A 21,550-nucleotide genomic window follows, 5' to 3' on the forward strand; every position below is an offset into this window, starting at 1 on the left:
CACTGCTGAGTTTGAGAGTCAAGTGATACAGGAGAGCCAATCCCACTCCAATTCCTACTCTCCATTTTTTTAATTATTAATTTGCATTATATAGCTCTAAAGCCTACCCTGCACAAACTTAGTCTGGGCAACTCATTTCTGAGAATGAACATGATCAACATTCTACGTTCCTGTTCTTGGCCTCCCACAACTATTTCCCATTGGATACCTGGCCTATTTAGCCAAGCCATATCCTCCCTTGCCCATATGAACTGTTGCCTTAACTTTCGAGTTACTGGTACCTGACATTTTTAAGAAATCAAGTGTCTTGTGTCTAACACAGTAGTTCTTCACAAGGTGAATAAGTGAATGACCACAATGGAGATGAGTACTCAAGTTCACTGTGTCAACCATACTAAAAAACATACAAGGTGTATTTAACTTGTCAAGTGCTTCCCAACTTCTCTCACTGTTAATCTCCTTTCAGAGGAAGAAGAGGGAAGCCCGCTTGGTTTTATTAGGCCTCGGGCAAGCTAAATGGCATTAGCCAAGATTACATGTTCTGCAACCTCCTCTACCCTATGTGAGGTTTGTTTAAATGTAGCTATGTATAGCATGGCCAAGCTTCTGTCACCCAGTCCCTCTTAATGCAGCCTGGCCTGAAGGTTCACAACAAAGTTTGCCTGGACAAGGCCTCACGTCAGTCACATGGAATATGTTCATCTGTCCTTCATAAAGCCTGCTGTGGCACATGCTTGACAAATTCCACTTGCTATTCAAATAAAACAGGGTTTTTATTTTATTTTATTACATTTATAGCTAGCCTTTCTTCCATCATTACACTCAAGGCAGCAGAAACCCATGTAAGCAGATTCTTATGTGACTTCAAACAATATATGAGGAGATCATCTTTGTTAAATTACTGAGTATTCCATACCTTGCTAATTGCAAGTTGACCAAGTGTAAGGAACAGAAAATATAAGCAGCTGCAGAACAAAACAAAGTTGGCAGCTCCAAAATTAAACATTTCATACTGCAGTACAAGTTACTAGAATTATCTGTTAGTAAACACAGCGTCTATTTTCCATGTTTGCACACTTTTGGTAGGCTGAAAAGATCCAACAATAAAAATGAGAAAGGTAGAGAATATATACAAAAGCTTCCCAGATTTTTCAATGGTCCAGATTCCTAATGAAACTGCAGAAATTGTCAAAGCTTAAATGCTGCAGAAAATAATCAGGCTGTGTGATCAACCACTAAACTCCCAGCACATGCACTGTCTGCTAATATTGCAACTACATTATGATAAACAGAACTGGCAATCAGTTATTCAACATAAGCATCAATAGAATTTACACATATATTACACACCTATAGAGCAGTTAAATAGCTCACTGTAATCCAATGTGAACTTTCTTTCTGCATACAGGTAGGTAGCAGTGTTGGTCTGCCAGGGTCAAAACAAAATACTAGTGCATGCACATGAAAGCTCATACCAATAACAAACTTAGTTGGTTTCTAAGGTGCTACTGGAAGGAATCTTTTAATTTTGTTTTCTTTCTGCAAACAGCAACTATTATCTGACTCTTCCACAACTAATTTAGAATTAAAACATTGTTTTCCAAATGATAAAGACTGGTAGAGCCTTACCTTTTAGCAGAGGCAGTGGAGTTAACTCTATAGGCTTGCCCTGAGACCGAAACTGGGAGGAGCTTTGCGACCTCTTCTGCCTGGCTTTTCTGACGGACTTCCGAGAAAATCCGTCTACTTTATCCACTGATGGAGGAGTGGTTGGTGCTGAGGACATATCCCTACTGAAAGGAACGAAGATCTTTAAGAATTTTTCCAATAAATATCACACACACACTTCACTGCCCCTTAAAGATCATACTAGCAAGAAATCTGTCTCTAACTGCAGAGTTTAGTTTGGGAAGCTAACTTAGAGGGCAATCCAATTTGTCCATTGGTCCATCCAGTCCTAGTATGACAAGATACATGGAATGAGAATCCCTCAATAATAAGGGACCAGTGCAATGAACATACATATATGCAGCTGCACCAGTCTTTATTTTTCTCATTCTTGTTTCAATTCACTTTTTTTTTCTTTTTGAGGATATTTTTAAGTTCTCCTTCATGCATCATAGCAATTATGCAAGCAACACAGGGAAAGCAAATTCATAACATCTTTAAATGGGTGGCATGAACTCTCCTATTAGGGATCGTTTCTGGAGATAAATAATGAGCCTTTTAAGTCCTTATTGCATAAATACAATACTCCAGATACCCCTAAATTAATCTGACGATATTTTATACTTAAATGTACATGTAATGAAAGTTATGTAATGGCAATGTGAGTCTGTCACTGAGTTCAGTTAGTCAAAGAGGTATCATGTCCATTACCTATGGTGCTAACCTGCAATTTCCCTTTTCTTTTGCTTCCCATTTCTTGAGTCACTGAAATTGGGGGGAAGTGCTGGGAGTGTTGTAGTCCAATTCCTTGCCCTAAGCCAGGAAACCCTAAAACTAATGAACCCCTGTGAACCGACAACCTCACTAAGTAGATCAATTTTTAAAAATTACATCACCTTCTTCTTACATGTAAGGAAACACAAAATATTGCCATTATGCATTATTTAAACATGTCATATTATATTCTTTTAAAATAATAAAGTTTTTTACTTATGATTTACTATTTTAAAATAGCAGCAAACATAATAGCAAGATCTCATACTTTAAATAGTGGGCACCGAAATCAACACAGGACACATTACTGGTCAATGGGACTATGCTATACACACAAGACCTTTGCAGGACAAAGGGCATTACTGCAATTATAAAATATCATTGAATATTGATTTAAATGTTTATTGCCCTGTGTCAGTCCAAAAGTTGAACTTTCATATATGAGAGTTTCATGTTGATTTTTAAGATGACCAGTGCTGTGTAAAATCCACAGGGGGGGGGGTGTGTGTCAGAATTGTGTGTACAAAAATTACAGTACTCTCAACCTCTGCAAGGAATCACAAGTCCTTGTCACTCAGCAGTGAGAGCAGCTTTATCTACAACAATCCATACTTTTATCAACTTATCGTTCTCATGGCCGTTGCGGCATTGTTATCCTGAATAACACAGCTTGTGCGTAAAAGATTAATGATACTGTGTTATTATTATAGTTATCAATTTAAGTATGAAAAATTAAAATATTAAATATACCATGAAGATGTGAGGCCTCTACTAAAGGATGCCACAGTTTTCCAAGCTGAAGATATATAAAACTAGCCTGTGAGCCATATTTGAGAAAAGCTCCACACAAACAAGGATGTTATTGGTCCTCAGGTGGGAACCCGAAACTCAAAAAAAAAACCCTGCGCTCACAGCCCAATGCAAAGCATGCTTACTCAGAGGAAAACCTGGCTCTCACTCTTGAATAAGCATGCAAAGACTTGGTGCTGCACTCTGAGGTTTCCGGGCCTGCTAGGCAGGGGTTTATCCTCGCATTGTCAACAACCCTTTAGGACTACGTCTCCATCTCTCCTGGAATATTTTCGCGGCGTCTCAAAATGGAACGGCTAACCGTATTAATGGACAAGCCCTCAAGCAGATCCTTTCGACGGCGGGATCATTGTGTCAGCAAGAAGCTTTTGGCGGCCCTTCTCGGCTGTAAATTTAGCAACGCGGCCCCCCCCCCCCACTTTCCCGCTCCGTTAAGGGTCTAATTCTAACCCGACGAGCCCCGGCGACAGTCGGCAGGCAACGCGGGGCGCGGGAGAGGACAAGAGGGGCCCTTCCCGCTTTCGGATCTCCCTCCCGGCGGCAGGCGGCTGCTTCCTGGGACATAATCATGCAGAAATAGATCTTATTTATTTGTGTTTGCGCGCACGGGGGCGTTATTAATATCCCGGCATGGCCTTCCCTTCCCCTCCCCACCACCCGCTTCCCCCGAGCTTTCCCTTCTCACTCCCTCGGGCCAGCGCAGGCTTAAGCCGGGGATTACCGTTATTATTTTTAAGCGAGGGGGGCGGCGGGGAGGCGGCGTTTGGGCTGTCAGAGGCAATGCGGGGAGGAAACACCGGCGGGCCGAGAGGGACGGAAGCGACCCGCTCGGTGACACCGGGTGACCGGAGGGGGGGGGGAAACACCTCGTCCCGGCGGATCGGGGGCGATCCCCTCGCGCCTTCCCTCCAACGCTCCCAACGCGCGCGGCCGGGCGGTTGCTCTCTCTCTCTCTCTGGAAGTTACCTTGAACCCTCCCGGCAGAGAATCCAGAGACGAGGAGGAGAAAAAAAGAGCAGCAGGAGGAGGAGGAAGGCCCCGATCCCCGGCGGAGGCGGAGAGGGCGAGCCGGGCCGGCGCGCGTGTGCCTGCGCCTCTCTCTGGCCGCGGCGCGGTTCCTGCCGCAGGAGCAGCGGCAGCCTGGTAGGCCTCGGCGGCCTCCCCCAGCGCAGGGCGGCGTGGGCGGCTTCGGGAATCAGCGGCGAGAGCGGCGGCAGCGGCGGCGGCTTCTCCTCGTCTTTCCCTCCGGTCCCATGCGCTGCCGCCCTCGGCCCGCTCCCGCCCTCCTTTCCCCCCAACGACACGGCGGCGGCCGCCCCAGAGGCCTCCTCCTCCTCCTCCTCCTGCGGTTGTAGCCGAGGCGGCGGCGGCGGCGGCGGCTTCTCTCACATTCCCGGCGAGGCGGCCTCGGGGAAGGAGGGCGAGCGCGGCCCGAGCTGCCTTCGTTCGGGGTGCGGCGAGGAGGAGGAGGAGGAGGAGGGAGGAGAAGCGGCGGCGGCGGCGGGCGCTGCTCTTGCTGCTGCGGAAGGTTTTCTCGGGCGGCCTCTTTCCCTTTCTCCCCGCCTTCTGTCGCTGCGGCTGCGGCAGCTCTCGCTCGTCCCTATTGTCAGTCAGTCAGTCAGTCAGTCACTGAGCTCCGGCCATGGCCCGCTCCCGTCTCTCTCTCAAACACACACACGCTCGCTCGCGCCCTCTCCCGCTTTCTCCGGCGCGCGCACGCGCTCTCGCTCTCGCTCTCTCTCTCTCACACACACACACACACACATACACCGTCAGTCAGTCAGTCAGCCGAGCCAGCCGTTCAGGCCCCCGCTCGCAGCCGAACATGCTGGGACCCTCGAGGCCCCGCCTCGCGCCCACGCCCCTCGGGAGGATGGAGGGGGGGAGGGAGGAGGAGGAGGAGCCGAGGCTGGGCGGGCGCGTGCCGACACCGTTGACGTCCGCCGCCGCCAGAACGTCCGACGCGAAGCCTCATTGGGCCGGAAGCAAGTCGGTTCCTCCTCCTCCTCCGGCCCCTCCCCCCACCCCGGCTTCGTATCGCCTCGAGTGGCAGCAGCGAAAAGAGGACAAGGCCGCGGCGGGAGGCGAGTGGTACGGGCGTTTTCTGTCAGGGAAGGGAGACCGGCGGGCTCGCGGGGAGAGGCGAGGGTGGGTGGGTTGGTTGGTTCTCGCTGCCCCCCCCCGGAGTCCCGCGGTCCTCCTATCTCCCACAACGGCCGGCGGCGGCGGTCTCCTGAGGGAAGCGGGGTGCTGCGCGCCGACCTCCGGGCCTTTGCGAGGGGTCAGCTTCCGCCTGGGCTCTGGAAATTAAGGGACTTGGGGGGGGGGTGCGGGGATTTTTTTTTCTGGGAAGTCTGAGGTAAGTATTCACACGTGACGCATTTCTCGACGCGTGGAGGAAGAAGCGGAAGCTCGCTGGCCGTGGCCCGTGTCGCCTTTTCGCGGATGCCGCGCGCGCGTGCGCTGATCCTGGGATCGCCCCTTTTCTCTACGAGGCGGATTTTGTTATTATTTTGCGGAGCAGCTGCCTGGCTTGTGGGGAAAGAGGAAGAAAAGCTACCAGTGCGACGTTTCCGAGAGAGAACCCACAAAACAAACCCCGCGGAGCGGTTTGCGCGCTGGTTTAAGGTGCGATCCTATGCCTACCTGCCTGGAAGCGGCAGCCTGGGGCGGAGACGTCTCAGAAGAGCCCAGCAGCGAGGAACCCCCTGGAGCCTGTGAGGGCTTGGCGCCTATCTGGGTGCTGCTTCCAGGCTGGAGAGGCAGCTGAAGAAAGGCAGCTTGGACATCAGAGAAGATAGGTTACATGTTCTTCTGCCCTGCCCAAATAACTTTTGGCCGTTTCGTTGCCTAAAAGAAGCTCCTTTAGTAGGTGTGGGTTAGTGTTCCAGGTGCAGTGATGCGCCAGTTGTGACAGATTGCAGGATGCAGCATGGCCTTGCCTCTTCCTTTGGCCAGTCAGTATACATGCCCTTGGAATTTGTCCTCACTGGGGTGTTGTCCTGACTACATATGGGGATTCGTATGATGAAATACTCCACCGTCCAAAAGTATTTCCTCTGTGTAAGGAAATTAGCTTGCCAAGGAGAAGATACTGTCCTAGCTTCTGTATAAGGTTTCCACATGGAGGGAGGGAGTGATGGTGCTGGTTTTTGTATGGAGAAGTGTTGCAACATATGAAAAACCCCACCCAAAATTCCAGACCAGCCATGCCACTTCATTGCTTAAGAAAGAATTAGGGCTCACATCTGGGGCCCAATGAGTTGATGATGGGGACAGTCAATGCAATTTTTCTAGAAAAAGAGGTGCTGGAGCTCACCAAGAAATTCTCCTTTGTTCTCTTAGAATGGCAATGGCACCTACTTGATTCCAGAGCTGAGTTCAGGTGAGCTCTGACTGAAAAAAAAGCCCTGGGGACAGCCATGTTTGTTTGCCCTATATGAAGTTGGGGGTTGCAAAAGGTGTCTGAAGGAAATAGACTGGAGAATGGCTGTAGCTCTTATGGTAGAGCTTTTGAAGTTTCATAGTTCCCAATAAATAGTGTAACCATGTACAGAGTGCACTTCCCTTGCCAATGACGAATCCTTTTAAAATAAAATGATCTTACAATACAGCAGTATTTCAGACCATGCTATATTGCCATTATAATTGCAAAGAAAGGAAAGCTGCAAAATGTTGGCAAGGAGCTCATTCTTCTAGCCAGAAAAGTAGTTATACAAATGGTTATAAAATTGAATGGAGGGCCTATTTTGAAGAGGATTGCACTGAATAACAGTTCCCCTCAGCACCTTGTTGATGAGGTAGCCCATGATGTTCAAATAACAGTGACTTCAACAGTTTAATTTCCTATCCAGCTGGGCAAGTCAGTGTTTGGAAATTGTAATAGTCTTTTGACTTATGTAAGGTATTGCGGTACCAGCAAAAGGTGCACATTCAGTCCGTTTGCCAAATCATTTAAAGCTGACTTGAAGGGTGAGGCGATCTTCCTGTGCTTGGAGGAGTATTTTGAGAAATACGACAATCCACAGGTAGTATTGCAGCAGTTGCTTCCAGTGGGACACCAGCAGTAATTGGCAAGAACTGTGGATCCCCCCCCCAAAGTAAATAAAGAACTTTATTTTTGAACTAAATATCATGTTAATGTTTCTTGCTTGCAGTTGCCTGCAGTCCAGATCTCTGAGGAGTAAATTTGCCACTTCCATCTTGGACATCCTCCATCATTTTGAGCCCCTCCAAAGCCTAGAGCACTCTTGGAGCTCCAGGTGACTAGGAATCACACCATTGCACTGTCAGCCCCTGTAGTTCTTGATCATGGAGCCTGCTCTGGAACTACCACAGAGATACAGATGGTGGGCTGTACACAGCTCTGGTGTAGAACCAGTTCTCATGACTGGTAATGCTCAAGGATGTGGACAGGGTACTTGAATCAGTCAGGGGACCGCTTCCCCTCTGGATCTTTGACCCCATGGCTGATAAAAACTATCAGGCAGAGGACAGCATGCTGGGCTAGGGAGGTGGTTAATGTCTCCCTGCGAGACAGGGTGGTCCCTGCCTGCTTGAAGGAGGCAGGGGTAAGACCACTCCTTAAGAAGCCTGCCCTGGATTCAGAAAATCTTAAGTAATTACCAGTCAGTTGCCAATCTCCTCTTCTTGGTAAGGTTCTTGATTGCATCATCGCAGATCAGGTTCAGGCACTCTTGGAGGAAACTGATTTTCTAGATCCATTTCAATTGGGGTATAGGCCTGGTTTGGGCACAGAAACTGCTTTGGTCACCCTGTATGATGACCTCTGTCAGCAGAGGGGGAAAATGTGTCCCTGTTAATTCTCAACCTCTCAGTGGCTTTCGATGCCATAGACCATAGTATCCTTCTGGAGCAGCTGTATGAGTTGGGGTAGGTGGGTGGCACTGCTTTTCAGTGGTCAGATAGTCTATTCCAGAGGTTGATACTTTTAGCATGTTCTTCAGCCCTGTGGAGCCTTCATTGTGGGGTTCCTCAGGGTTCAAATTTATCCTCTATGCTGTTTAACATCGACATGAAACCACTGAGTTGGGTCATCCAGTGTTTTGGAGTATGTTGTCAGCAATATGCTGACGACACACAGCTCTACTTCTCCTTTACATGGGTATGCAGGACAGTTGTTTTGCCTTGGTAATAGACTGGATGAGAGTCAACAAATTGAAGCTCACTGAGGCCCAGTTAGTGGGTAGTTCCCTATACCAAATGGATGGGCAGTTGCCTTCTCTTGATGGGGTTACGCTCCTTCTGGAGGAGTGGGTACATAGCTTGTGGGTGCTCCTGGATCCTTTGCTGTCATTTGAGGCTCAGGTGGCCTTTTGCAATGTTAAGTGAAAATAATAGTAAAAATTTCACCCAGCTGCTTCTGCATACAAAAGTACAGTGACTCTCAAAGGAAGATTGTTTACAAAGACTAGCCAATTCAGCTGTAGAACTTCTGAAATATCTGGAAGCATCACTGGGTAATGAGTTGTTGCACTATAAAGATCATATCTTATTTTGATGACTTACGTTGCAAATTTAATGAAATACAAAAAAGCCTGCAAAGGAAAGGCATTACTACCATTCAAACTCAAACTATAATACCACTATTTCACAAACTTGCTGCACCTGTAATGGGGAGCTGAGAATAGCACTTCAGACAATGACCTATTGATCTATACAACACACCTTTCCTGAATTGCAGGGGGTGGAATAGATAACCCTCAAGGGCCCTTCCAACTACAGTGGTACCTCGGGATGCGAACAGGTTCCATTCCGGAGCCCTGTTCGCATCCCGAAGCGAACATAACCTGTGTCTGCACGTGCACGGGTCACGTTTCAGCACTTCTGCGCATGCGTGTGACATCATTTTGATGGTCTGCGCATGCGCGCATGATGAAACCCGGATGTAACGTTCTCCGTTTCTTCCGGGTTGCCGCAGAGCGCAACCCGAAAATGCTTAACCCAAAGCATATTCATCCCGAGGTATGACTGTATATGATTCTAATATTTTAAGGTTTGTTTTGAATACTTTGAAATTACAGAATGCAGTTTTCTGATTGGATTAGGATGTCTCTGCTCTACTTGCAAACAGGAAATGCAAATGTGGAGCCTAACCTACAGCAGGAATTCTTCTAAATGAGCATGAATTTTGAGGCAAAAACACTTTTCAGTGGTTGCTAGAGCAGTGAGAACCGCTGTCAAATACCCAAACCACTGCAAGCATATTCAGGTCCATACAGAGTTAAAGCTGGATTCATATATATTTGTGCTCTTCTGAACAAACAGAGAAATGGACTGAACATTAAGGAACAGTGATACCTACAGCCAAATATTCATGTACTTGCTGAAGCTCATTAGAAAAGATTAAAAAGTATGTATTGTTGTTATTTGCACTTTTTCACTATATACGGTATTTTTTGCTCTATAAGACTCACTTTTTCTCTCCTAAAAAGTAAGGGGAAATGTGTGAGCGTCTTATGGAGCGAATGCAGGCTGCGCGGCTATCCCAGAAGCTAGAACAGCAAGAGGGATTGCTGCTTTTGCTTCGCAGTGATCCCTCTTGCTGTTCTGGCTTCTGAGATTCAGAATATTTTTTCTTGTTTTTTTCCAAAAATTAGGTGCGTCTTGTGGTCTGGTGTGTCTTATAGAGCGAAAAATACGGTATATATAATGGTTCATAGTAACAGTGATTGATTGATTGATTGATTGATTGATTGATTAATAAATGTTGATTATATATTGATATTTCTTCACTTGCCTTCATTTACATTCCTAAGAATTTGGTTTGGGATCAGCAACAGCTTTATAAGCTCATCAAGGGCTTAGTGGATGTTGGGAAACCCTGGTGTAGACAAGACTAGATGGACTAAAAATGTAACCCGATGTAGAACAGCTGCTTATGTTCATCCTAACAAATAAACATACACACACCTTACCTTGCCGTGCCCCATCACTTCAGACACTTTTCTCATTGCCTGGCTGACATCTGGCATTGCAACCAGACCAGAAGAAAAGTGCCTGAAATAACAGAACACAGAGAGATAAACTATAGGAGGATTCTTCTTCCTCATACCTTTATGTACCTTTTCTAAAAATTATACACCATATCCCACCCATCCTTTTTCTTGTTTACATGAGCTTAGCAAATAAGAATAATAAAATATTGCCGCCCCTTCATTAGATTCAAGTTGGACACCCAATAATAAAGGGTGCTTTATCTCAATGGTATATCTGATAGCAAAGAGATTATGTTGAAGGATACCGTGCTACCAACTCCTATCATGTGACATGCAGATGTCTGACCTTGAAGCAAATGAAATACTAATTTGTAAAAAGCACAGTAAGTATAACAGATTTGAAAATATTCAGCTTCCTTTTTCGTGTAGCTTATTTTAAATATTTGGTTATAGTGTGGAAAACCTCATTGAGAAACTAGATATAATTATATGCTGATCGGTATGTGATATGCTGAGTTGCACAATATTTTTCTATATAATTATTGATTTGATTGCATTATATATATAAAGTATGTTACCTGGGGGAAAGCAGTTATATCTCAACACTTTTAATTGCCTACCATGCTCACAGTGATTCAAATAAATATTATTAAAGGTTGCCGTCCTAAGCACACTTACTAGTGAATAAGGCCCATTGAGCTGGATGGGACTTAAGAGTAAACACACTTAAGGACTGTGTTGAAAGGGGTGGGCTTTTCCACCCTTTTAATGCATATTTGTGCTAAGGAGGTGGCATTTAACATGGAGCATGGTGATACGATTTTATGAATGTTGGTGTTGACCATTTTTGCTCACACCACTTGTACAGCTATTGCTGTTAGACTCTATAGACTTTGTATCTAATAAAGTGTACTCTGGTCCACAGAAGCTCATACAATAATAAATTAGTTGGTCTTTAACCATCTAACTTGAAGCTTTAAACTAAAGCATCAAACATGGCTAGTTCTCTAGGCTTAGGTGACGACCCTTAATCATTTTCTCTAAAACGTTCCCTGTAACTTTTTTCCAGGCTGCTATTACAACTTAAGAGATCTGAGCACTGGAAGCTATGCAGTAATTAAGGTGGTTTTTGTTTTCAGTCATTTTAAATATGCCACCTTTATTTATGTGTGTATGACTATGAATGGTATTATAAAGCACCCAAGATTGTGAAACACTGCAATTAAAGTAGATCACAACTGCTTTCCAAGAAACTGTGTGTGTGTGTGTGTGTGTGTGTGTAGTGGCTTGAATATCTTTTGGCTATTTAATACATAATGATTTCTGTGTTTACTGATAGAAATTACAGTTGCGCGGCTTTTGGCTTTCAACATTCAGTGATACTCTGCTAAAAGCCACTAGAGATGGCCTTTACAAAATACAGATCAACTGTTGAAAGAATGAACACCTGACAACTGTAATGTTTGGGACGTACTGTTCTGGCTAAGAATCCCTGCCCAGCAACACTGTGTGAGGCAGATTTCAGTTGAAGATAGTACATGTTAAGTAAAGATGAAGATAGAATTCCTCAGAGGACCTGTCAGTGTGGAGTAGGCAAGTCAGAAAACTCGAAGACAGCAGCTACTCCTCCCAGCTGTCAAAGCCAGAAATTCTAAGATAATTTGCATAATTCCTTCCTGTTGGAGCAAGTGGGAGGAGTAATCTCCAGGATACAATTATCAGCTGATGGAAATGCATTATTAGTGGCAATTATTTTCCCAATACTGCTTTGGAGTATATTTAAATGGGGGGGGGGAGGAATCTTACATATTAGGTCTATAATAATCTCATAATTTAGGATTGTTTTGTCAATAATTGCTCAGTCACATTCCTCCTGTAGAAAACAAGAAATTTACAAACTTCATATATAGGCTGATAATGTCTGATAATGATAGGTGGTGACTGGGAAATGACTGGCAGAATCCGAGACCTGGGAGAAGAGTTGGTGGAAGAAGATTGGAAGAAATTTAAAGACTATCTGCAAAAACACTGTAAAATTAATGAATGTTAAAATGATGTTGGATTGAAAATAAGTGGTATTAGCAACAAAGTTAATAAGAATATGCATTAATGAATTGATAATGGATGAAAATATAGAGTTATAATATGTTAAGATAAGGAGTTAAGATAAATGAAAGAGGGTAAGGATTTGCTGAATGGATTATATAAACTGGGAATACAAAAAGGGGAGGTGTGAGGAGGTCAAAGAAACAAGCTAATGAGTGTAAAGTTATAAAAAATGGATTTGTTTCTAACTTCTTTTTTATTTTTTCATTTTCTGTATTTTGTATTTTTATTTTGCTTTTTGCTTTTTTATGCATTTTTGTATTTATGACTTTGTAAAATCTTAATAAATATTCATATGCAAAAAAAAAAAATGAATAGGTGCTGACTGGAAAAGAAAACTTGGGAGTCATGGGGTGGCACAGGGGGGAAGTAACCCTTGTTTGCTGGAGGTGAACAGCAAATTCCTTGGTAGGTTTCAAGGCATAGTATAAAGGCATACGATGCAGCTGAAGCTAGTCAGGTCTCTGTCTGGCCAGTTCTTGAATGGGGAGAACCCCATGTAATTAACGTATTTTTCGCTCCATAAGGCACACCTGACCATAAGGCGCACCTATTCTTTAGAGGGGGAATGCAAGGGAAAAAATTAAGGGAGTGCTGAGCAGAGCCTGTAAGCATCCCAGGCTCTGCTCAGCGCTCAGTTTCACGAGCCGCGAGGAACCTGTGTGCGGCGCTTGCAGGCTTTTCCCCCCAAGGAGGGAGAAGGGCAGCCCGTCACTGACGGGCTGACTTTCTCACTCCTCAGGGAACAGCCCCCAAGAGCCGCACACACGCTCCACGCGGCTCTTTAAAGGGAGTGCGGCTCTTGGGGGCTTTTCTGGGAGGTGGGGGAAGGTTCAGAGCGCACAGCTCTGTCCCTTTCCCCACCTCCCGCAAAAGCCAGGGATAGCCCCGCGAAGCCTCCACAGGACATGGGGATGAAGGCTCCCCGTGCTTTTGGAGGCTTCACGCGGCTAAGCCAGAAGCTAGAACAGCTAGAGGGAGTGCTGCACACACACATTTCCCCTTACTTTTTAGGAGGGGAAAAGTGTGTCTTATAGAGCGAAAAATACGGTATATCATCTTGAGAGTGGGAAAGGGGTGGGACATAGCAGCCAACTAAAATAAAGGGCTGAAATGCCTTCGATATGAAGAAACGTTAAAATGTCTGGAGCTTTAGAAAAAGGTGTTGAGTAAGGGGAGACATGATTGGGGTTTAACAAATTATCCAGTTGCTGGAAGTGGGGAGGGGAAATCACAGGGGAGTATTGTTTGCCTTTGTGTCCTGCTTGTGGACTTCCTGACTGGCCACTGTTGGGAGCAGTGTTGACCCCTGGCTCAAATCCAGCAAGGGGTTTCTTGTGGTCTTATCATTCTGTCCTCAAAAGTCCCAAGTGTCATTGCAATCCTCAATCCGTTTTCTGACACATTTTTCCTCGCTGAGGATCATGCAGCTACACTATTTTTGGCAGCTAGCTGAAAATAACTTCCGCTGGCATCGAGAAGGTAGTGGTAATTTAGAAAATGCAGGGGAACTTTAAAAAAGTGATAAAGGGCTGGAAAGGAACTGAGAATGTTTTCATCTAAAAAGAGGTGGCATGTGCACTTTATTAAAAATAAAGCATGTAAAAAAGGGGGTGATACTTGTTTATCCACAACATAAGAAGTAACGGGGTTAAACTAGAAAGGGAAGGCTTCCGAACTAGAAAGGTCTGCTTGTCCGAAGAGCAAGCCATCCAGAAAAAGCTCAAGAAGAATCTGTTAGGAATGAATTCATGTGATTCTTGGATTGCAGCCACAATGAATTTACTGTGCTATTATTCACAATATGTCTAAAAGTATATGTGGAATGAAAGAGTTTTATAATAGAACCAAAAGTGCACCAAGGGTTCTGGTGTTGACGTAGTTCAATTCACCATTATCACTTCTAGTTCGTATTTAAGGTTTCTGTGAATTCAAACATCACAACAAAGGAAGCTTAGCCAAGATTTGATGTAGGGTTGCCACCAACAACTTATCTGTCTGAATTTTCGCTGTTTGAAATATAGCAGCCCTATTTGATGTAATATATGCATTGGCAAATCAGTTTATAGTAAGCCAGTAAACCAGAGTTAAAAATCATATTTTGAATTGAGCTTGTAAATAATTATTTTACAAACTCTGGTTTGGCATGCTGTCTGAACTGGCAAATAATTGATACAACAGTTGCTTTGGTTGCTGACCCATAGAGGCACCAATGACCTCATGAATTTACAATGCTAGGTGCTTACAGGATGGAAAATTAAAGTAGGAATGCAGCTCTAAAACCATGGTTTGTATATTGGAAGTTCAAAACATAGTTTCAGTTCTATACTATGATTAGCACAAACTATGGTTTGCTATGTCTCAACTGAACTGCTGGTGGCTGCGTTTTTATGTATCACAGAAGCAAAATTACCCTGAGCAAACTCAACTTATGCTTTTAGAAGGTATACAAACATGACTAGTTTTGCCAGTATGTGTATGGGATTGGGCAAGAGAACATGCATTCCAAGGAAAGCATGAAAAACAGGCACATCATCCACTTTCCATGCAACTGCATGTGCATTTGACCCACAGTTCCTGATCTAAATTTTTTTAAGTGGAACGGATTTCCTTAACTGGAGCAGTATGAGGAGTTGCAGCAGCGTTGAAATTAGACTTACATTGTACTTTTTCTTCCAATCAGCAAACTTGCTCCTAGCTTCCTTTTCTTATTGGTCCGCTTTCCTTTTCTTTCTTGGACATTTCCCATGAATTCTTGCTTCTCTGTATTTTTGAGAGAGGTCAGAATGTCTTTCACTATGTAATGTAACTGATGTACACCTCATGGCCATATTTGCAAACAGCAGCAGCTTAAGTGTTGCAATTGTACGCTTAATTTACATCTGGGTTTATATAAAAATAATTGTGATAATGTATAATGGCTTTTCTATATCCTGAGGCATCTTAGTCCTCTTGAATTAGAAAGTCATTCTCTGAGAAGACCTGTTGAATTTGAGGGATCTCAGTTAATCATGTCCATTGAATTCAGTTGGTCTACTCAAGAGTATGAGGCAGCTCATTGTTGTCTTCTGCTGATATGACTGAGAAGCTCCACAACTACCCTTTAGCACAGACAGTCCCACTGAATATATTTGAAGAATAGCTGTCCCATTAATAGATCTTTCGGAAATGCCCTTGTTCAAAATTCAACAAATTGCAAGCACTCATGTTTCAGTTATGATCATTTAGAGGGATCTGTAAGATATTTATCAAGATAATTCCTTTTCCCAAAAAAAAAATATGAGAGGGATTTGAGTGCCTACCAATCAAAATATCTCAAGCTGAATGTATATATGTGCCTTGCCAGTATCTACTTGTGTTTTCTGGGATTTGTGACCTCGTTTGTGACATGTCTTCTGTGTCATATAGAAGAAAAGCTCACAAAAGCCCTTAATACTTTTATCCATGGTGTTGAATTCACAATCAGGAAAGCAAAAGGGGAGCCTTTCCCCACAAAAGTATATTCATGGGGATATGGTGCAGCTTCTAATCAATTTTTATGTAAGATTGGCACAGGGTGAAACGATTAGCACAGGGTGAAATCTTTAGTGAACTTGAAAATGGAAGAGTTATATTCATCACTTAAGTGTTCATTTGCAAGTCTAGTTCTTAGAATACAGTTGTAACTGTTCTGCATGTGTGCTCCTCATGTCTGAGCCAACTGCTTATTTCTACCAGTAGGTATGTGGTCAACATCTCATCTAAGACTACTTTAAGGTTTTTGCAGGAATTGTGACTTCCCTTGTGGGTTAAACCACAGAGCCTAGGACTTGCCGATCAGAAGGTCGGCGGTTCGAATCCCCGCAACGGGGTGAGCTCCCATTGCTCGGTCCCCGCTCCTGCCAACCTAGCAGTTCAAGTGCAAGCAGATAAATAGGTACCGCTCTGGCGGGAAGGTAAACGGGGTTTCCGTGCGCTGCTCTGGTTCACCAGAAGGGGCTAGTCATGCTGGCCACATGACCCGGAAGCTGTACGCTGGCACCCTTGGCCAGTAAAGCAAGATGAGTGCCGCAACCCCAGAGTCGGCCACGACTGGACTTAATGGTCAGGGGTCCCTTTACCTTTTCCTATTTTTTTAATGCTTGGGCCAGTTATGCATTTCATTTTGGTTTAATATTTCATTTATTGAGATCATTTCTGTACTGATTTACATTTTTTGAAGAAAAAATACTATTGAGAGATTTGCAGCATCTCTCTTAAAGCATTACAAATATGTTATAAACTATAAGAATAGAACATTATAGCCAATGATTTTCTCTGCCGCTTTGCTTCTGTGGTTGAAGCACTGTAGGTGGGAGATCTATAGTTAATTAAGGAAATAGGGGTACCCCACAGGCTTCTGGGAAGAGGATGCCCCCAACCTTAATGGCCCGATGGAGACTGGCCAAAGGTGGACGTGAGGCCAGCACCTTACCTTGGAGGCAGCAGTGGGCACTGCTGGGACTACATGGCAGAAAGGCTCTCCTTCAGCACCGGGTACTTGGCTTCCAGGCAGGCCTTGCATGCAGCAAGCACAAGAAAGGCCAGTACATTGCCTGCCTGCCCAGCCTCCCACTAGTCTGTCCATTCCCAACAGCAAGGGCTGGTGGACTGGCTGGCTGGGCTCCCTCACCCAATTGCTTGCTAACTCAGCTGAGGCCACCTCAGCTCCTGGCAACCAGCACCCCTTTGCCAGCCCCAGAGGCACCATTTGCCTGGGGAGGTTGTAGTAATTATTATTATTTATTTATTTATTTATTTATTTATTTATACCCAGCCCATCTGACTGGGTTTCCCCAGCCACTCTGGGCGGCTTCCAACAAAGTATTAAAACACAGTGGTCTGTTAAACATCAAAAGCTTCCCTAAACAGGGCTGCCTTCAGATGTCTTCAAAATGTCAGGTAGTTGTTTATCTCTTTGACATCTGGTGGGAGGGCGTTCCACAGGGCGGGTGCCACTACCGAGAAGGCCCTCTGCCTGGTTCCCTGAAAATTGGCTCCTCGCAGCAAGGGAACCACCAGAAGGCCCTTGGCGCTGGACCTCAGGGTCCGGGCTGAGCAGTGGTGGTGGAGACGCTCCTTCAGGTATACTGGACCAAGGCTGCTGCAACAGACAGCCACACAAGCCTTTAGGAGGCAGAGATGTGAGAGGGCATAAGAGGAGGGAGGGGAGGAAAGAGGGACAGAGGCTAGTTAGTTGCCCGCGGCACCCCTGACCATCATTCAAGGCACCCTAGGGTGCCATGGCACACTGGTTAAAAACACACTGAAATAATCCTTTAATGTGAAGTGAATACACAGTTGCCACTGCTAAAAGAATCGTGGTGTTTGAGGCCAGACCCAGCATCAATCTGCTTTGGTGGAGTAAAAAAATGCCTTTCTGAAGTGAAACAACCATGTCTAAGAAAACTCTGGTGGCCTGGGTTGTGTTTGTTTGCTTGTTTGTTTGTTTGTTTGTTTGTTGCCTGTTTGCTGAAAAGCAGCAGGAGGGAGCCGTTCTCAGTTGAGAAGCAACTGGCAGGAAAAATATAATCAAACCGTTGCTTCCGCTCTGCAAAATCACTAGCGTCCAGAATTGCTTTCCGGCAAAGAACTGGGCTGTGATTTCATTCAATTGCATATCTTGCCTCGTGTGTCCCTGTCATGTCATTTTGCTCCTGCTTCCTTTTGTTCCATTTCACTCATTCCTTGCTTATTCCCTTTGGGCTCACTTTTCTGTTCCTCACCCCTTCCCAACACTCACTCTCTGCTCATTTTCTCCCCTTCCCCTTGTTTCCAGCTCTTCTCCGTGATGCTTTCTTCAGAATGCTTTCTCTTCTGTCCCAACTGTCATCGCCAACTGCTTCAGAATACACTTGAGTCCAGAGTTCTGCCCTTTCCTGCCTCCCTCCCTCCAACATGTGAGATAGCCACCTCCCTAAAGGTTCCTTCCGAGTTCGAAAAGCGAAGGAAAATGTTCTGCTTACTCGTCATTCACTGTGCTTTCTTATTACTTCCGTTCTGGGAGTTGGGCTGAAATACGGCCACTGTGCTGAATTATTATTTTCACTTGAGCTGGAATCACAAGCATAAAAAGTAAAATTTTGCCCTGTCCGTTGAACCTGAATCCACTCCCCGTGGAGGACTTAACGGCCTGTCAACCAGATTTTGACCTGCCATGGTGCCACTAAACTCCTGTGAAAAGGACTGGAAAAATCCCAGAAATTGTCAGCTGCCTAAAATGTTGCATTGGTGCCAAATTTCCATCCTTCAACAGGACTTGTACTTTAAAAAAAAGACAAACCTGAACAGCCTTATTCTGACAACTAAAAATCTGCAGTATTTTATGCCTCCTTTTGCAACAGCAAAATTCTGGGATAAGGCAGACTTAATGGTTCTTATTGATACTATTTGAGTCTACCATAAGAGACCCTTGCCTTCATAAAGTAGCCTATATGGTTTGTAATGTGTGCCAGTCACTCCTACAGTCTTCAAAATGCCAAATGCTGTGTAGTGGTATGATGGCATTAAGAACACTGAGCCTCCAACAACTAATTGCATGCATTAATTTAAGAATGGCACTTCCTATATTCAAAGCTATTCAATGCTTGTTGGCTTGTTAATAGATTTTGATGAGGCATATAAATAAATGTCACTGACAAGTTGGAATAAGTTTTCATTAAGCTACATGTTCATATTTCCCACCCCCTTTCATGTTTAAAGAGAAACGCACTGTTATTGCTATGTTAAAAGCTATAACTGACTGCAATTAATCACAATAGTTTTACACTTCTGTTGTGGCCAAACTGAATTAACAAGTTCTAAATCTGTCCAGCCCTGTCTTTATTGCCTTTTAGATAGTGCCATATGATGTAGGCGTGGTATTGAGTTAAGTTATACTCAAAGCAGAAATAAATTTAAATGAGGTTAGGTTTGTTAATTTCAGTTACTCAGTTTCTGAGTACAACTTAGTTGAATGCCACCCTAGGAGACTGGGGTTTTAAGGAAACTCGATACTTAATCCTGCCTGTAGCATATTGGGTGGCCTTTAAGATTTTTTTTTAAAAAAATCACCTCCCTGATTGATTTTGTTTTATCTGTAGCACAGAGGTGATCACCCAACCCAAAAGGCACTGTTGAGTTCATGAATATTTGCAAACTCTCACAATGGTTATTGCTTTGTGGCCTTCATTTGAAAAATGCGGTGCTACAACTACTTTTGGAAAAGAACAACATTTAGAATGAAATGATTTTAGAATGTATTTTAATTAACTGATCGTGATTTTATATAAACTGTGTTACTTTTATTGTTGTTAGCCACTCTGAGCCCGGCTTCGGCTGGGGAGGGCAGGATATAAATAAAATTATTTTATTATTATTATTAATTATTATTATTATTATTATTATTATTATTATTATTATTATTATTATTATGTGTAGCTAGGTTTTAGGTGATATTTTCAGAGTGTGTGAGCAACATAGAGCATTGGTTAAATATATACAAAGCTGAATTATTCATAAAATATCCTGTACTTTTTATTGTATATGTTGGCTTCATAGCTAAAGTTATGGTATATGATCCAGTTATCTAAAATGGTAAAATACAGTCACTTAAATTCTTAGTGGCACAGACACTTTGTTTACTTAATCCATTTTTTAAACCATCCTTCATCAATTAAGTTCCTAAATTCAATAAAATAATAGCATTCAATATCATTGAGTTGGAAGGGACCCAAGGGCCATCTAGTCCAACGCCTTGCAATGCAGCAATCTCATCTAAAGCATCCATAACAGATGGATATTGATACCGTGTGTGTGTGTGTGTGTGTGTGTGTGTGTGTATGAAGCAACTTAAACATAAAATCTACATCACAAAAAAAACTTGTGGGAGATCCCAGTTCCTTTAGTGAGAATTGTTGTCTTCAGTTATTTCAGACTGAGCAGGAACCTAGACGGTTAATCACTGAATTATGAGTCCATCACTAAGAATATTGCCATCTAATGGCTATGACTGCAGCTATTGCTAGAGCATGTAACATTTCCAGCAGGCATTGTGCACGGGTTTTGGTTTTGGTTGTCTTCGCATGGATTTTGTATTATGAACCAATTTGCAACAGTTGTGGTGCCCGGAACCCTCGTGTAGATGATTTTAGGTGATGGACAAAGTATGATCACATTGTGCATTCAGTGAGAATGATGCTGACTGTACACATTGGAGGGGGGAAGGAAATAGTCTTTCTTCTCTCCAGCCTACAGGATTTGCACATTTATTTATTATTACATTTATATCCCACCCTTCCTCCGTGTGGTTTCTCCCCCTCCCCACTGTGTTCTCACAACAACCCAGTGAGGTAGCTCAGGCTGAAAAACAACTGTGGTCCCAAAGTTGTCCGATGAGCTTCATGTCCGAGTGGGAATTTCCACCCTGGACTTGCAATTCTTAGTCCAACACTAGTGAGGAAGGTGGGTCATCTCTGCTGAGATTGTTGCCTGTATCATAATAGCTAACTCTTCACAAATCAAAAGCGCCCATAGAATCTCATTCTTCCTGGATAATTTGTGAACTGTTTCTTACGTAATACACAGGCATGCAGTGAGAACAGGTAGGGCTAGAAATAAGAAGCTGAATGAGCTCGTGATTTTGACCCGGGCTGTTTTGCGAAGCCACTTTAAATATTTGCAAAACCCACAACGAAACTATGTGCAGGCCTGCATAGTTTATGCATAACTCGGCATGTTACAACCAAACTTCATGTTACTATGTACAGATCTTGTAGGGATTTAGGGGATCTTAACAGGACTACCGACTTTTTGTTTCCTTATTTCCCTAGAAAACCGCTAGTGCTTACACGCTGTAACGGGTGGTACTACATTGTGGTTGCTGAACTTGGAACGTAGGCTGGTGTTAGACCAAGGGAGTGGAGCGAATCACAGACTTGGAAGAAGTAGCTGGCCTAGCTCACAAGGCTTCCTTTCTGATGTATGGAGGGTGTTAAGAACTGAACACATGCAACATCTCTCTGATTTCAGTGGGTGGCTAACCTGTGGCCTTCCAGCTATCGTTGGACTACAACTCCCATCGTCGCTAGCTAGTAGGATCAGTAGGAGTTGTAGTCCCAACACCAGGTGGGGACCAAAGTTTGAGCTGGCCTAGCTCCACACACCCCAAAGCATTTCCTGATCACTAGTGACTGAGGCACTAGTGTCTGAGGCACTAGTGATCAGCAAATGCTGAT

General features: G+C 44.0%; 1 protein-coding gene and 1 long non-coding RNA gene across 7 annotated transcripts in view; one reads left to right on the forward strand and one right to left on the reverse strand.

Annotated features, from left to right (window-relative positions):
* Nucleotides 1–18,194, reverse strand: part of PPP2R5E (protein phosphatase 2 regulatory subunit B'epsilon) — an 88,829-nt gene extending 70,635 nt beyond the window's left edge. The window contains exons 1-3 of one of the 5 annotated variants that reach the window (XM_081912242.1): nt 18,079–18,194; nt 14,978–15,080; nt 1,630–1,790 (exon numbers count right to left, since the gene is read on the reverse strand). In XM_081912242.1, the coding sequence (XP_081768368.1) occupies nt 1,630–1,790; nt 14,978–15,066 (250 nt within the window). In that variant the 5' untranslated portion in view covers nt 15,067–15,080; nt 18,079–18,194. Of the gene's footprint in view, nt 1–1,629; nt 1,794–4,218; nt 4,627–14,977; nt 15,081–18,078 lie in introns of those variants that run through there. The other 4 variants (XM_081912241.1, XM_081912244.1, XM_081912245.1 and 1 more) reach the window with 4 other exon arrangements.
* LOC309372765 overlaps nt 5,198–21,550 on the forward strand; it is a 33,229-nt gene continuing 16,876 nt past the window's right edge. Inside the window, exon 1 of one of the 2 annotated variants that reach the window (XR_014169670.1) lies at nt 5,198–5,343. This is a non-coding gene — a long non-coding RNA (uncharacterized lncRNA). The remainder of the gene's footprint in view (nt 5,344–21,550) is intronic. The other variant, XR_014169671.1, reaches the window with a different exon arrangement.

Source organism: Podarcis melisellensis (assembly GCF_964234715.1).
Source record: "Podarcis melisellensis genome assembly, chromosome: 1".
Taxonomy (NCBI): Eukaryota; Metazoa; Chordata; class Lepidosauria; order Squamata; family Lacertidae; genus Podarcis; species Podarcis melisellensis.